Below are 17938 nucleotides of genomic sequence, written 5' to 3'. Positions count from 1 at the left end.
ATGTGTGTGTGTGTATGTGTGTGGCTTCATATTTTATGGTTCTGCTGTGTTTTTTTTTTTTTTTTGTGCACTATCCCACCTTTCTCTCTCACACACACCTCACTGCATTGGCTGTAATCATAATGCCAGAGCCATTAGAGGGGCTGTTTCACAGTATTGCTGAAAACCACAGCCATGCACACACACACACACACACACACACACACACACACACATGCATGTAGATACAGATAGACAGATAGATAGAAATAAAACAAATATTATCACAATATAATTAATATGACAATGATTCAGTGAACTGTGATTGAGATGCCAATCATGTGCAAACATCATCAGAGCATTGCTGAAAATCATGTGCCGATTTCACACAGCACACACATAAACACATACACACATTGACTCATCTAGATCTCTGTCTTCCCACCCCTCATATATTGTCTTAATCCAGTGCTTTACATGAACTGGGACAGGAGTGTTTATAAAACAGATCCAATCAACGCATTTAAATTGTCAGACCACATGAAACGAGACATTTATAAACCAGACCCAAAACGCATCACATGTGCTACAAGTGTGAACGGTCAGGTTATATGAAATCAGATGTGTACAAACCAAATCCAAACCACATCCACGTGTGTCAGATCACATCAAATTAGACTTTTAAAAGCTGGCCCCAAACCACATCCAAATATGTTACAGGTGTGAACAGTCAGACCACATGCACATTGCATAGCTGCAAGTTCTGATAATCTGATTCGTGTGCAATGCGAACAGAAAATAAGATGCCGTTTTGGAGTGCTAAAACACCACGAGCAAAACGGTTTGGTGAATTCACCCAACAGGTTTGTCTTACCTGTTTGTGCATCTCAATGTTGAGCCCATAGGACATCTCGTAGTACTGTGGGAACACAAGTGTGAGAGTATCAATCAGCACTGTGATGAATTAAACAGCAGTGAATCACCATCAATCAAATTAAAACCTGACACACCAACGACTTGCTTGAACTACAGGAAGACGGAGAGTTTGAACGCGTCCTCGTCTGCTTCAGCAGGCAGAAGATGAAGATGAAACCTGACACAACTGCTCACTTATTCGGTGTCTTTCTCAGGCTGTCTGTCTCACTTACACACTCGGTAACTGCTCGGTGTGCAGCTCGATTTTCTACAATTATTTTTCCTCTTCTCTCCCTTTATCTCGGTCTTTACAGTCAGCTCCCTCGTTACCGACCTTCCTTTTAATCCTCCTCTCCCCTGCCCTTCTCTTCTATTATTCTGTGAACTCCATTTCCCATCCGTGATGTGTGCCTGACCTCCTCTCTTCTACCAAACCTTCTCTGCGGTTTAATCTCAGGATTAAAGTCTCCTCATTTCTAATGACAGTGACTGGAAACCCAAAAGTGTCGATATGAGGTTAATGAGTGGTGAAATATTCGGCATTCTGCACATTTCTCATCCGAAACCCCCCGTCCCCCCACCTACAAATATGAATGCATGATGTAGGTGCCCTGGTGCCGGCTCTGCATGTAGCCTATGCCTATGCTATAAAAAACTGTTATAAAATATCAATAAGGTAAAGATTTTAGTTTTGTTTAATTAATGCACAGGCACAGTTTGTCTCCAAAACTCATTTCAAGCCACCTCAAGACTTTAAGATCATGAGAACTATAAATCCAGTCAAGCGTATCCAAACTTTAGACTGGCAGTTTAAAGGCAAGTCTATAAAATGAAGCATTTTAGACATGTGTTGCGCTAGATTCAAATATATTGCATTTCCAATATTGATCGTTCTGGTGGGTGATGAATTTTAGATAAAGCGTGACATAACAGCCAAACTATTTCCCCATCTATCTGGTCTGCTGGCACACACACAAATATAAATCACGTTCGCTGGTTCTGCATGCTGATAGTGCAGCAGGGCCGCTGGAAGCGGATCCGTTTTAAAAAGCCCTACAGCGGCCCAGAAGACTATTCAGCATCGTTCATATTACCTCACTTTCAGCCAAAAAAGGTCTCTGCATCATTTCAGACCAACATTAGTTCTCAGCATTTTTTGATGTAGAATAAATCCAGGAAAAAAACACTGAGCAGAAATTCAAATTCACACTAAAATAGGTCATATATCAGCCAATGAATCGACCTGGCCAACATATCGGTACCAACTGAATGGAAATGCTTCCATTAGCCAGCCTTAACACGAAAATGAAACTACACTGGTTTGGGGAAACCGTGTCCTAGGTATTTGGTAGCCAATCTAGAAATCATATAGCAACACCCTGGCAAGCGCCCAGAACACTCCAGAATCAAGGAGAACAGACAAACATGACACAAATTGAGCTGTAGGCTACTTAACGTGGCAGCAGGAGAACGTCATCAGTTTAACTGACAAGAGGTCTATTACTTCAACCTACACACAGTCCTGTAAATAAGAGGTTTAATTAAGCTGAAATAGTTTAAGCAGTCAGCATGTCGTGTCTACAGTCTCTCCCTAAAGAAAGTGTTGAATGACAGAGTGCCAGACAGGCAATCTAAGGACGGGACACCTTTAGTCCTTTAGTTTTAACTCTACTAAACATCTTTTGGCTTCCTTGGCTACAAGGAAGATATAAAGATAAAATGACAGGACTCCATTAAGGACAGACGAAAGGCCTGGGACCAGTGTGAGAGAGTTTGGGACCCTACAGGTAATTTGTTGTGCTCATGGGGACATGGGCTGTCATATTCCCTGTCTTCCTACAAGGCAAAATGCTCATTACAAAAAAAAAAAAAAATTTTAAAACAAAAAAACTGTAAAAACTGGACATGGTTTAAATATGAGTAGAAAAAATAGCTAAACTGTATGAAATTATGGCTGAATTTATAAACATTCTGATCTTATTTATGTGTCAGGAGCAAATGTAATTTTTTAATTTCATATTTTTTTTATTTAAAAACATTTCACAAAAATGATTAAATACAATTATAACCAATTTAATTTCAAAAATTTAAAATAAAATTGAGTTAAAAAAGTGTCTCACTTTGCATAGGATGCTTGTGTAGGCTATTTAAAGCTTTCACTGTGGCGTGTTGTTTTTGTGTGATTGTGGTCAGATAGTAACACGCTTTCGGCTTGTGATGGCTTCGTTTTCCTGCGGCTCGTTGTTATAGGCCTATAAGCTCTCTCATGTTATGTGCATTCTCATTGTACAGCGCGAGTGTGTGTGTGATCCCTCGAGTGTGTCAGTGTATGTGTGTGTTGTCTAGAGCAGATTGTGCACGACATGTGGCGGATGTAGCGGGGCTCAATGCGGCTGAGGTTCAACAAAGCCTCTCCTCCTGCCGCAGCCGCGGTGTGTGTGTGTGTGTGTGTATTAGTCCTCAGCGGTCTAACGAGGGGCTATATCTACTGGGTGTCCCCTGGTTCAACCCGGCAGCTGTTTGCCATCCGTCGCTTGTACTCATATCCTGCTGTTTCGCTGGTCACTCGGATCTGGCTCAAATCTCTGTAGGTGTGTATGTGTGTGTGTATGTGTGTGTGTCCATTCCACTGTACTGGATGCATCTTCTAAGCTCAGACACATTGATTGGCTCAGCCTGATCTAGTATTATTAGACAGGCAACATTGATGAGATATAATTTCCATTGGGCTTGTCTCTCAGGCTCATCACATCTGCCACAACCCATTTTACACCAAACAGCCCAATTTGAATCGACCGATATAAAAATAGCCGTCCCCTGTGCTGCCAAAAGAGCTCCACAAGAGGAAATACTAAACAGATTTGCATTTTCAGTAAGAAATACCAGAGTTTGTCAAGGTAAAAAAGGATTTTAGGCTTTCAGCATGCAAGACCAATCAAATTTCAGTATGCAGATATCAACATCACCTGATTTTATAGATGTTGGAGATTCTGATATGTAAAATGTGTTGAGTTTCTTGTAGAAGTCGCATTTACAACTTATTAAACTTATAAACTTGTACCCATATAACACTCCAGACATCTTAAATAGTAAAATGAAGTTAAGCAGGTATTTCTGTTTAATAATTCCTACAGTTGACCATTTTTAATGTCTTAATTGAAGAATAATATGACAACAAACGAAAGACACTCAACCACTATTTAAAAGTCAGTCATATAGGTTTGGAACGACATGAGGATGAGTAAATGATAACTCATATCATTTCAAGCAGTTACAAGCCGAAGAAAGAGCCGTATCATAAAGGATTTCATTATACTTCCTTTTTTTTCCCCCAGACAATAAAGAGATATTATACGAAAGCCATGAGCGCCGTTAGTGACAGTGCTGTTGGCGGCTGTTCTTGAATCCGAGACTGAATTACGCGTTACCTGGCAAGTTTCCTGACAGACGGGAGAAAATTGTGAGTGTGTTATTAGCCACACAAAACCAGAGGCGTGATTCATAGACTGACTATTCATATCACCGTAATTATAGATGAAGCAAAGAATAGAATGCCATTTTATCAAATTGAATTTAGCAATAAATAAGCATAAGGAGTATGGAAATGTTCTGTTAGGGAACACTATTGAAACTGTAATGCAAACAAATATTAATGTGTACAACAACACTAATAATATCTCCCATTTGCTCTCATATCTGTTCAAGTCTTTCTCTAAGAATGCAAGCAGATTAAATGGAGACTTTCGCCTGCTTCTCAGATTTTTTTCATTACCAAAAAAAAAAAAACATAGTACTCTCAAAGAGTATAGAAACGACAAAAATTAAACTCAACTAGCAGTGTCAAAATACTAGATTTTCACCATTTTATAATGGGTGGCAACAGCTAGCTCTCAGAATGTATTTTTGCATTTAAAAATGTGAAACTTAGGACAGTGGAATAGAAAAAAATAAACAGGTTTCACTTTTTTTTTTTTTTTTTTTTTTTCACTTATTTTAACTTGAGGGGCTTGCTTTTTATTTCAATCTAACATGATTGCATAGAAAAACAATCAAAAAGCTGTGCAGTGGAATGTAAAAATGCAATAGCGCCACATACTGTGTTGGAGTGTCAACCAGACAGTTACTGGCGCTGGATTATTTACAATGTTAATCTTAAATGCAGTGTCAAGATGTGAAGTGATATTTACATGTTTTACATATTATGGTTATTATCAATACAATTATACTAAGAAACCAATGATCTCAGTGTCTTAAAAATTGTGATCAGATTTGTCAGATTAGTCATGAGGCATCAAAAAAATGCCAAGATGTCAATATAACCTCAAACATTTCTCATAACAATGATCTATACTACATACTGCACCTTCATTTTTTAGCTCTATACTCTCACAGCATGTCAACAATTGTCTCACAAAGAGTTACAAGAAACATCTGAGCAGATGGAGTAAAAAAAAATGAGAACGGCAAAGGTTTCGTGAGCTATGAAAGAGCAACTCTGAGGCAATAAAATGTTCCTGAGTTGTTTTGACCAACATATGATGGATACATTGGATGAAGGTAAACAGAACCTCACGGCTTTGAAATCAAGCTTGTGTAGATGGTTTTTTTTTCAAGAACGTTTTGCACCTTTACTAAAGTTAAACGTGAAATGTAAATAAACGGTGTTTTGAAACCTTTAAAATAAATAAATGAATAAATAACTTTTGCAATTAGTTTTGGTGCTGTTAATCTAGCAGAAATTGTGTACTGTAGCTTTAAATGAGAGTTAAAAGTTCAACAGAAAGTAAATCAAACTTGAATTTTTGAAAAAGCTTTTGAGAAATGTTATTTATTTATTGATTTGCAATTAGCTTTGGTGCTGCTAAAATTAAATTAAATTTAATACTGAAAGAGATTTCACATTTTAAAATTGTTTTTGAAGCCGTGGTGTGTCAACTTTTTTTTTTTTCTTCTTTTCTTTTTTTCATCAGAGAAAGACTTTAAGCAACCTGCCAATTAGCTTTGCTGCCTCCAGTGGATCAGAAATTGAGTACCGTAGCTTTAAATGCGAGTTAAGCGTGAACGTAAATGAATTGCAGCACTACTGCTTGCTTTATAATTAGATTTGTTTGGTTTGGAAATATCAAGTTAGTTTTCCATCACAGGGCAGCAACAAGTTTCTCTTAAAACAGGAGCAATCCATTAGTGCTTTCTTTTTCTTTTTTTTATTAAAATTCTCTGCACTCTGTCTTTTTCCTCACACACACAGCAGCACTCAAACGTTAAGCTTACTAAAGAGTAATAGTTTTCAAATGTGTCTTATCCTTTCTGCCTTCCTGGTTCCCCCTTCTCCTCCTCCTCTTTGTCTCCTTCTTGTGTTTTTCTCTCTCTGCCCTCATCTTTTCGTCGTCTTACTGTCTCCCGCTGTGTCTTTACACAGTCTCTCTCACTTGTTCAGTTCTTCTCCTCTTCATCTACTCTATCAGCCTTTATCTTCCCCTCCTCTTTCTTCTTTTTTACTGCTGCGTTTCAATCACCACTCTCTCTCTCTCTCTCTTTAACTCACTCCCTCACTCTTTTACTCTCCTCGTTCGTCTTTGCTGCTGATCTCTCCTTATGTTCTCTCTCTCTGTGACTGTAATGTTCGGAGGAGAGCAGTGAGCATCAGACGGTTGAGTTGGGCCGGGGGTGTTACTGCAAAAGCTGCGCATTAGCCTTTGCATCCTCTGCTGCCTCAGGGTCTGGATTACACACAACGGTCACACAGAGACCATGTAGATGGGCGCTCATTAAAGTTTAGATCATGATCAGGACACACACACACACAAATACGGCAACCCACAATCTGGATTTAGAATTTAATAGTTAATGATGATGATTTACTGAAGCGGATTTAAACCTCTTTCTTCCAAATGAGCATAATAGTTTAGGATGTTACAATAAATGTACTAAACCATGAGGCCAGATTTAGATTTATGAGCTAGATGTTTAATCAGGACCAAGGCACCAAACTCAACAAGATGCAAAATGATTTCTTTATTTGAGCCTTAGCTTTATTGTTTATATTATTATCATTAATTGATCATTATATTATTAATACATATAATTATTATTTATTTATTAAAATTGGCTTTACATAAATATTAATTAAAAATAGTTCTAAATAATTAAAAACAACTAAATAAATGCATTTTTTTTAATTATTGCTTGATTCAGCATTGGCTGGAAAAATTTTTTTAGCCACAGTCTTGTTGATTCTATTATGTATATTATTATTTAATATGTATTTATATTGTTGATAAATATTAGTATTGATTTGAATATATTGAATATATAGTATAAAATGAATATATAAAACATATACAAACAAATCAATGTATTTTTTGCTTTATTGGACTGATAATATTTAAGGAAGTTAGTTCAGGTTGTGTCGCAAGCTAGATTCAAACCTGAATCTTCCAAAGGGACACTACACAACAATGTTTTTTTTTTTATGTCTTCACATGCTTTTGTTTTATTGAATAGATACCAGAAAGATTTGAATCTACTTCATCTGGATCTGCATCATGGCTCAGCATATTAATACAAAGGCCACAACCTCAACTTTTGTTTTTTTAAATAACTCTGGGGGCGTTTCGCTTTATTGGATAGATAGTGGAGATAGAGATGACAAGACCTTCAGCATTGCTCAAAATATCAGGAGTGTGTGTGCCAACCACTGAGCCACGGCACTGAACAAAGCTTTTAACACTTGAATATCATCCAATTCACTGGCTCTCTTGTTTTTGTTAGGCAGGAGACTAACACACCATCGCAAATGAGCTCTGAAAACTATTTCATGCCCATCAACAAATAAATCATTCACTAAAGAGCGATGAGAAGAACATGCAGTCCGGTCTAGTCGTCAAAGAGCGCAGATAGAAAAATGTGGTAAACTATAAATGCATGAAAATAAAGGGGAAGGCTGATGAAACTAGTTTTAGTGAACATGGCAGGGCTAGCAGGCTAAATATAGTCTTCTGGGTTATCTGCTTTCTGCAAGCACTGAATCCTTGTTCCCTCTCATTATTTACAAGTCTGTGCTTGTGATCTTTGTTTCTCTCTTTCCATCTCTTTTCTCTCTTGCATATCACCCTTCTTTCTCCCTCACTTTTCCATCTCCCCCAACCCCTATCGTAATCCCGCTGAGTCCTCAGGTTAACCAAACACCCCGTAACATGAAATCAAACGCAATCTCTCTTTATACACACAGATGGGCTTTGATGCTGTATTTACTGGAGCGCACGGCAGATCTGACGATATTAGGGTTGAACAAGCTCACCATGATATAGTGGCGCTGCATCTCTGTCTTCTCGCTGGCCAACTTCTCACAGTCTAGTTTTAGACTGTGAAAACACGGCAGAAAAATATGAATGACAAACACGGTAGAAAATTATTAATTGTATGTGTTAATCAAATATTGATGGTAATTTGATGCTAACCACTCGTCAACGTATCAGAAACCAAGTCAGACACTTCTGAATCACGTAGATGAATAAGAACGAATCAGTTAATTGAAAACCATTTGATGATTGATGATTATAACAAACTTAAGACAATCTGATTAAAATAATTGAATTAAAAGAAACTGATTCACTTGAATGAATCAGAATGACCTAACTCACTTTAAGGAATCAGAAAAATTCAACAAATTAAACAAACCAATTCATTGAAATGAATAAGAATGAATCAATCCACTTAAATGAATCAGAAGAAACAATTGACTTGCAGAAATCAAACCAAATTGATTGACTTGAATGAATCTGATTCAATCCACTTAATCACAAGGAATCAGAACAAACCAATTAACTTCAATGAACAAGAATGAATTATTTTACTTAAATCAGATAAAAAACAGGAACAAGCTGATTCACTCAGTGGAATCAACACAAACCGATTCAGTTAAAAGAATCAACAAACCAAATCATTCAAATGAATCAAACTTCTCGAATGCCATTTACAGCATTACAGGACAGTTCAGCAGAGCTTATTTGATTATCGTTTCAGTTTGCTAATTAACTTGGTATTTGAAAAGCTACTGAAAATGTGGTTAAATTAGCAGCATCGCCAGTTTAATCAGTTCTCACTAATTCTAGTCATTCCCAACACAGATTTCAGTGGATAAAATGAAAATGCTGATGTCACACTGTATAATATGCTGTATAATACACATCCAGCCAGTTCTTAGCCTGTAGGAAGAGATTCATAAATAATCAAAAGTGTTTCAGAACCAGGGAGTTAATCAGCTCAAATGATCCGACCTGTGGTACTGAGCCTGAAGGAACTGGAACTCCTCTTTAATGCGGTCCAGAGTCTCCAGCACCGTGAACTTGAATGACTGTCCAGGCTGCAGAGGTACCTGAGAAGAGAGAGAAAGAGATGGCTCATTAATCAGTAAGCAGCCATACCTCTGTGCTGGAAGACTGGTTAAATTAATGTACCAAAATTGACTCATTGAAACAAAATTGAAAAAGTGCTCCCACGGCATTACCTTTGATCTCGGCCTCACTACAAACGCTACATGCATTTTTGTTGAGGGAGGAATTTTTAAAAAATAAATTTTATAACAACAGCACTTCTACGGTGTCATAGTAAACCTCATTCTACAAAATGCTTTCACAAGATTTAACCCTAACTCTAGATAGATTGCACTTCCCAATCTCAAGAATGAATTAAATTTAAATTTTTGCATTACAAAACTTCTATCCCATGAGGCCACAGGAGAGGAGCTGCAAATGGCTAAGAATCCCAGAAGCGTTTGTTTCAATCACTTTGTCTTTAAGAGCATTTTGAAGTATCGCATCAGAAACGAGTGATGGAAACCCCTAATTTCGAAAAGTTTTTGACTTGTGCGAATTTTATTTTTTTATATGGATAATGGAAGATGGAAATGCATTCGCTGTATAAATTCTAATGCAGCGAACATTAAACCCATGTGACTAATTGGCTTTTTCCGCTGATGGTTTCTTACTGCACCGTCATCCGTCACTTGATGGAATCACACCTAATAAAAAAAAAAAGCTTTGAGCTTTGAGAAATCCTAGCTTATGACAACATGGCAGATGTAGCACGTCAAATCTGACAGAGTACACACATTCATACAATACAGAGAATACTTTTATTTAACTATTTTAAACAATTAAACCATTAAAGTCACAAAGTTAGTTTTTATGCAGTAGTAGTACCTACTTAATATACAATTTCGGAAACAGCTAAAGGGTTTAGGTTGATTCCTGAATGAATGATTTTGTTTTTGTGAATCAAAAAGACTAATGAATCAATCACATAGATTACTGAAATAAGAGTGTGTTCTAATCCGATCCCACTGTATTTTTATCTACCTCTTCTCCTCATTAAGACCCGAATCCTTTCCTTTGCTATTTTTAAACACGTGTCCCATTCTGTCCGCTGCTTCCTAAAATGGCCGCCTTTGTCCCGTGCTCCTCCGGGCTTCCAGTTTTCTCTCTGAAGCTCGGTGACCGGCGAGTGGCTAAAGACTGGCGCTTTTCACGAGCTTAATTAGTCTAGACAAACGGAATTCAATTAAATTTCAATTAGGCTACTGGTGGAGGTCAGACACTCTGTGAGCTTTCGGGTAATTAAGCTGCAGACGCACAGCTGAATGGATGAGTTCAGTACACACACACACCACCGTGTTTGTGTGTGGATAGAGGGTCGTCGTGTCCCTACTGACCATCATTCATTCAAACGTGTGTGTGTGTGTGTACAGTAACTGTCCTGAAAGCAATACAAACCACACAGGGCCAGAACTCACAGCACCATAGTAGGTTCTCACAACACCACAATAGGAAACATCTTATAAAAATATAATGTAGCCACAGACGAATTCCATGAATAACATTGGATTTTTACATTTTTTGAAGGAAATGTGCAGTTTTCTGTGCAAATCCTGCTACCATGAAGCATGGGTTGTGGATGGTTGACAGGGTGTTGCTGTACCATTGCTAGGATGTTGCCATGCATATAATGTTTTAATTGGTTACCATTGCATTGATTTTTGGGTTGCAAAGAGACAGAACATTTTGGAAAAACATTCACACTTTCACATTCACGTTTCTGCAAATAAACAAGGGGGGAAACCCGGGTAAGAGCATCTGTTTAGACACAAGAGTGCGTGTCAGACAGGAGGGGGAATCCTGAAACCCAAAACTGATCCAGTTAATCTGGACGGAGGGGGACGAGGCAGACAGCGAGTCATGTGGGATAGCGGCTAGTCAATCATAATTTAGACGAGCTGCAGCAGGCTACTAGCCTAGAATTACTGAAGATTATCTTCTGAGGGAGGTCAAAGGAGGAGAGAGAGAGACCAGCAGATCCCATAACAATGGTGGGAAATGAAATCTCTCCCGATCGCCCACTCTGCTCATCCCGTGTATCACTGATGGAGTTGCTATTTTGGACACAGTGACTTAAATCTGCTTTGAAGGAGAAGAGAGAGATGTTGAAAGAGGAGCGCCGACAGCTATGGAGATGTCTACAGAGCTGTTTTCCGCTCGCATCCTCGCAGACAGACGGGGATAGAGACATCCATGAAATAATCATCTGCTGGTGAAATATTTAGTGCACAAAGATGCACAAATTGATGAGGATCACCAGAGAGAGGGAGGAAGAGAAGTGTCTTGGGGGGGATCTGGGCGAATGTGTGAGTCTGTATGATCTCACTCTATAAAAACACAGCTTTCCTTCCATGCCGTGTCTCCACAAACTCCTCAAATTCCCAAGACACAAACAATCTGAGGTGCTTCGGTTTAGCAGGAACACTTTGAACTAGGTGTCACACCCTCATTAAACAATCTGAAAGAAAGTCCTTCCACTATTTCCAATCATTTCTGTGGCTTTTACCCAATCTTAAACCTCAATGAAAGCCAGGACGTCGTGTGGCAGGCAATGCAGGTCTGGAGTGGCTCGCTTTATGAGGCAGAGCAAAGCCATCGCTGTCCAACACTGGATTAGGAACCGTGGATTGGCAGGCAGAGAAAACAGCTTTTATACTTCAAAGAGTAAATCAGCAATGGTTTGAGACTAAAGAAAGAAAGATAGATAAAGAAAGAAGGTCCTCATATGTGTTTCCGACCAGCACTTAATATTGATAAGAAAACAGATATGAAGATAAGAAAACTTGCAACCAAGTTTAACATCCAAATGTGTCCAGAATAAAAAGATTTATTAAAACAATACGACTGTGAGTAAAAATGAGCAAAGGAGAGCACACCAGCTCATTGAGAGAGCATATGTGAAAGTTGGACATTTTTTGGCCCAGAAATTTGGCTACAATTTCTGCTTGGCCAACACCACATCAGTGTAACAGAAAGCTGGCATTCAGACACACACATTCATCCAATAACACACACAATTTTTTTTACATAAAATGTATGAATATGATATACAATAAAAAGAATAAAATAAAAAATCATCACTCTTTGCTATTAATCAATAATCAAAGCAGCAATAATCATATATGATCAAGGGTTGGAAGGTGAGACTCATTTTTAAGTGCCATTTTAAGTAGCAAAACTTAATTATTTTATTTACTTTTTTTCAATAAATGCATTTTTAACTAAATCAAACACACTGTGACTAGTATAGTTAAATTCTCAAACAATGAATATCACGAGTCGGGAGTTAAAATTAAAAATGTCTGACCCATGTAGTCTGATTGAACACACACACACACACACACACACACACACACACACACACACACACACACACACACACGGAGCAGTGGGCAGCCATTTATGCTGCGGCGCCCAGGGAGCAGTTGGGGGTTCGATGCCTTGCTCAAAGGCACCTCAGTCGTGGTATTGCCGGCCCGAGATTCGAACCCACAACCTTAGGGTTAGGAGTCTAAACTCTCTAACCTCTAGGCCACGACTTGCCCAAATAAGCATATACAACCATAAATATAAAAATATGGCCTTAATAAGTTAAAGTAATAATAATAGTAATAACAATAATAATAATAATAATATACAAATATTAAATTAAATGTTTAATGTTAATAAAAAAGTTTTATCCATTTTTGATAATCCCGGGTAGCTATGGTCATGCAGGTTTGTTTACACATTAAACTTGTGGCCGTGAGAAAAACATGTTGTTACCTTGAAAAATGATCTTGTGGCCACTACATATCACTTTCTCACGAGTAAATATGCTATTCCCATGAATTAATATCTTATGGCCACAACATATCACGTTCCAACGAGTTATTATGTCATGGCCACGACAAAACTAAGTGAACTGAACATGTCACCTCCTGGTCACCGTAGTAATCTGATTCCTAAACAAGTGTTAACCGTTATTTTATTTTTTTTATTAATTCTAAATTCTAAAAAACTGTTCTGATTCCCAAACAATGAATCTTATGCAGTGGTTCTTTTCAGTAAATCAAAAAAAAAAAAAAAAAAAAAAAATTATAAACACTTACTTATTCTTACTGAACTGCTTTAATACTTTTTCATGTCATGTCAAGTTGAAAAAAGTCATTAAAGGTCAAGATAAACACATTTTTGAAAGAATTTAATAAACATAAATTGGAATATATGAGTTATTATATTCTGAAAACTCCTGAGGGCAGTAAATGCAGTATAGGAACGTCTTTCCTCTAAATATGTTTTCCTCAAAAGTAATGCTAAAGGAAATGATACATTAGGTACAATTACTTTCCCTAGTAGTCATCTAAACAATAGACATTCATGAAAAATCCTTAAACTACATTTAACACAAATTTCAAGCATTCAAGTTACTTGCCCGTCCAATAATGTGACATATTGTATTGTATCCTGCTAAATACAGCGGTACTGAACAGGGGTTTCTCTATATTCCATCTTCACCATGACATCAGGATCCATATAAAAACACCCATAAATCCACACAGTGCAAACACAGGCACTATTAGTGATAGTGCAAACAAACCGATGCCTCTTGAGCTACGTGTGCTAATGGACTCATACTACAACCTCTCATTTATATCAGGTTCTCAAACTCCTCGTCATGTCCAACATATCCACAGACCTCCTGCGGTAACTCACACATGACGTCTGTGGCCTTCTCATGCTTAAACGTTAACGGAATGCCAGTTGTACCATCTAGACTCTCCATCTTCAGGATTAAAAACAATGTGTTAAGTGCATTTGATAAACCTTGGACGTTTGTGATCTATAACAGTCGGAAACTGAAGGCGTGGCTGCAGCGGATTATGAGCTTTCCCTGCCCCGCTTTTTTTATTGTGATTGTTTTTGGCTCCGAAGCACAGAGCACTGTGACGCTTCTCTCATTCCACCTTCCAATCCCCCTGCTTAGGATAACACTAACCACAAAAATCCAGTGGAACCAATTACCAATCCTCCCAATGCAGTTTGCTTAGCAAATCAGGCCTTAACCCTTTCAACAGGCAGATATTGCAGACTGACACACTCATTTCACACCGACAGGCTCCCTCTGATTTGTACTGCATGAATTGTCAAACTAAACTACTGATGGACCAATGTGATTAGTTAAACATTTACGGAATCATCCGGAGACATTTACATTGCTTGAAAAAAATGCAAAGCTAGGGTGGTTTCCAGGGTGTTGTAATGCGAGTTTGTGTTTTGTATATTCAATTTAAGCATTTAGCAGACACTTTTGTCCAAAGCGACTTACAGTTCAGGCTAACATTTTTTACCTAACGTGTTCCCAGGGAATCGAACCCACAACCTTTTGCGCTGCTAATGTAATGCTCTACCACTGAGCCACAGGAACACTATAAGAGATTCAGTTTTGTATAGATTCCAATTAAAGATTTGAACAGGAAGTGACGCCATAAAATAACCATTTTTGGTCCGCTTAAGAACTTTTCAGTGAGCAGTTCTTTAAAAAGCCTTATTTCTTAGTTTGAAGAATATTTTAATAATCTAAAGAATTTTTTTTACTAAAAAGATACTTTCGTGCAACAGAAAGGCACTATGAATGTTAAAGGTTCTTCGTGGAACCACAGATGCAGCTAGCAAATGTAACAGTGCTTAGCTGTACTAGATCCGCTAATAAAAAAAAACTGTCCTTAACAGAAATTCTCACGGACATGGAGATTTCTTGATTATTTACAGAACAAGAAGTGGTGTGAGCACAAAAGGGCATGTTTATTCTTGACTTTTCTCACACCTTTTTATGAGGGTAAAAATAAAACCATGCTGCAGATTTCACTAGTCCTTTGGAGTTTGTTTACCGTATCATTATAATATCATACAATCACTCTGGCTGGGAACCTGATTGTATATTATTATATTTATTCCTTAATAATGTCATCCAATGGCCTCTTCGCTGAAGTCTAAAAAGGTGCGGGAGAGGGTTAAATTGACTTTTTAAATCTTTTAACATTTTTTAAATCACCCTTAGATTGGAAGTCTAAGAGGCAAGTAAAGGACATGCACACTAAATCAGTCTCAAGGGACATTTCATTCATTCATGAACACATCTGATGCCTTGTGCTGTCATATAGTACAAGTTTAGGCTTGAACCACATTTAAAACAGGCTGCAATATACCGTAGATTCTTTGGATTCTAGAAACATCAATTAACTAAAGACGGGTCACAGTTAACAAATAAACAAATATCGCACAGTTAGCCTTATCTAACCCCACCTACACACACACACACACACACACACATATATAACATCTAAACCCCTCTAGATTTACCCAACGCACTATGGCATCTATTAGAGGGGGCGTTCAGAAAGGTTTATTACACAAACTGATACAGACACACATTGGGTTTGATTCCTCCCACACAACTTTCTATCAACTGGCTCTTGAAGACACCTGGGTGAAGATGAATATGCATACATGCAACTGAAAGTCTGAAGAGACGTGTCTCTCTTACACCCAATCGCTTCATCTGCCCCATTCGTCGAGGATGTGGGAGAACGAGAGAGCGCAGCACTTACCGGGTGTCTACCCTGCGGATACATGGTCACCGGAGGGATGCCGGCTATGGGTTTGACGGCCAATGCGCTGACTCTCTGTACTCCCGTGTCCCCCCTCCACCAGGGGACAGAGCCCCAAATCGAGTTTGGGAACCCGGCTCTGTTCTTTCTGAACCGCAGAAGGCTGTCAGTGTATCCGATCAGGGGGTCTTCTAAAAACAGGTCCCTTTACTCACACTTGGGACTGGATTTCCCTCCAGAATTCCCTGATGTCCCACACTGTTACTGTCCGGCTCTCAGTCCGACAGGTCAGGAAACCGGGAGGAGCAGGGAATTCCGACGAATCACGTCCAGCTGTCCCCAGTCTTGTCCTTCTGCAGATGTCCCCAACAAGCTACAAAACCAAACACGTACCTCCATTCGAGTCTTGTAACAACCTTGTAACAGTACCTCAAAACTGCAGGGCTTCTTTGCTGAGGTCTAAAAAGGCAAGGAGAAAGAGGAACAGGCTTTGTTTTTAATCTAAATCTAGAAGGGAAGAAAAAAAAACACACAGGAAAGCAGGAAAGAACAGCAGGTCACTGGAAGATCCAGCAGGCTTTTCAGCAGCGAGCCCTAGACTGTAATATATTGTGCCTGTTGGCTTCAACACAAACATGACAGCCTGCTCAAGCTGCACTTAAGGTGGACCGGGTGAGATAGATAGAGGATAGATAGACGGAGAGATAGAGACAGAAATAGACACCAATACATGCATACAACCAATGATACATGGTTTCTTGTTGTCATTGCATTGAATGGCAGATAGTTTCATATCACCACATATACAGAAAAAAACATGAATTAGATATCCCAGTTGTTTTTCTTAGAGGGCAAACGGAGAGATTTGATTCATAGCCTGCTTATGTTTTCTGCCTGAAATAAAAAGACCCACTTACCCCAGTAATCGCTCATGTGTCTCTCTCTTCTAGATCAGATCTCAACAAATGTCTGCGGATCAAATGTCAAAGATTTCAATATGCACTCTTTTCTCATCAGAAACAATCGACTTTCTCATCCGATTCTTCAAAGACCAAATTATCTGAGATATGCTACCTAAATGCATTCTTCAATGAAGCATAACTGAGATTAAATTAAGCCTCCTGAGCTCCGAAAGAGCAACCTCGGGGAGAAACAAATCAGAAAACAAGGGATGTGGGAAAAAGAGAGAGAAAATTATTCAATTTGCCAGCATTTCTATGAAAGCACCACGTGTTTCCAACCTCATATTTGCACTAATGCCTCTGACAGACAAGCATTTATCTGCCCTTTGAGAAATAAACTGCCAAAATTAGTGGTAATTGCAACACTTACGACCTTGATTTATTCAGAGCACGTTCATGTCGCTTGAAAATACACATCAGCTAATTCAGTCATTTTAATAACCCAGTCATCCCTATCAGTATCATCCTCATCTCTTCATCATTCTCTTGCTCTCAGACGCATCCCTTGTTAGTCATCCCTCTGTCTGCGACACCTCTCCAGTCACGGATTGTCCTAATCGCTGGTATCTCATTGCATGGATTAGACAAGTATTTATTGACATGACTCTCTCCCTTCAACCTCTTACTTGTACGTAATGAAGCTGGCTGAATACAAACAGACTTCATGGAAATGACAGACGAGACATTAATCTACCCAGAACTGGTTGGGCTTCTGCATAATGGTGTCCAGGCAAGGGGTCAAGAAGTTTGGCATAAAATCTGAAATAAGATAACAGGAAAATCAGGAGAAGATGAACTGTATGATCATGTATCACAACAGCTGCATTTACACTTGACTTTATTTACAGTTATTCTAACATTTTGACATATTATTAATCTATCAATAAACATATCTTTGTATAACTATATGTCATTCATAATACAAACATCATTTACACCAATTAATTAAGTTCAGCATCCGATTCACATTTGATCTGAATCAGCACCAATGGAGACTCCACAAGCTTCTAAATAATGTGATAAAAGTTCCTTGTATGTCATCAACCCCTAATAGAAACAATTATATATTGTACACAAGACGTCATTTATAAACAGTTTTACCAGAAACATCTCAAGG

At 38.4% G+C, this 17938-nt stretch overlaps 1 protein-coding gene across 4 annotated transcripts in view; it reads right to left on the bottom strand.

Annotated features, from left to right (window-relative positions):
* LOC113065002 (transducin-like enhancer protein 4) overlaps window positions 1–16455 on the bottom strand; it is a 36011-nt gene extending 19556 nt beyond the window's left edge. For 3 of the 4 annotated variants that reach the window (XM_026236090.1, XM_026236093.1, XM_026236092.1), the window contains exons 1-4: window positions 15860–16455; window positions 9174–9271; window positions 8195–8258; window positions 854–898 (exon numbers count right to left, since the gene is read on the bottom strand). In XM_026236090.1, coding sequence (XP_026091875.1) covers window positions 854–898; window positions 8195–8258; window positions 9174–9271; window positions 15860–15883 — 231 coding nt within the window. In that variant the 5' untranslated portion in view covers window positions 15884–16455. Of the gene's footprint in view, window positions 1–853; window positions 899–8194; window positions 8259–9173; window positions 9272–15859 lie in introns of those variants that run through there. The other variant, XM_026236094.1, reaches the window with a different exon arrangement.
* Window positions 16456–17938: the final 1483 nt, after the last annotated feature.

Source organism: Carassius auratus, chromosome 47, assembly GCF_003368295.1.
Source record: "Carassius auratus strain Wakin chromosome 47, ASM336829v1, whole genome shotgun sequence".
In the NCBI taxonomy this organism is placed as follows: Eukaryota; Metazoa; Chordata; class Actinopteri; order Cypriniformes; family Cyprinidae; genus Carassius; species Carassius auratus.
Note: the sequence above shows the minus strand (reverse complement) of the source record. Positions and strands in the feature narration are given on the sequence as shown.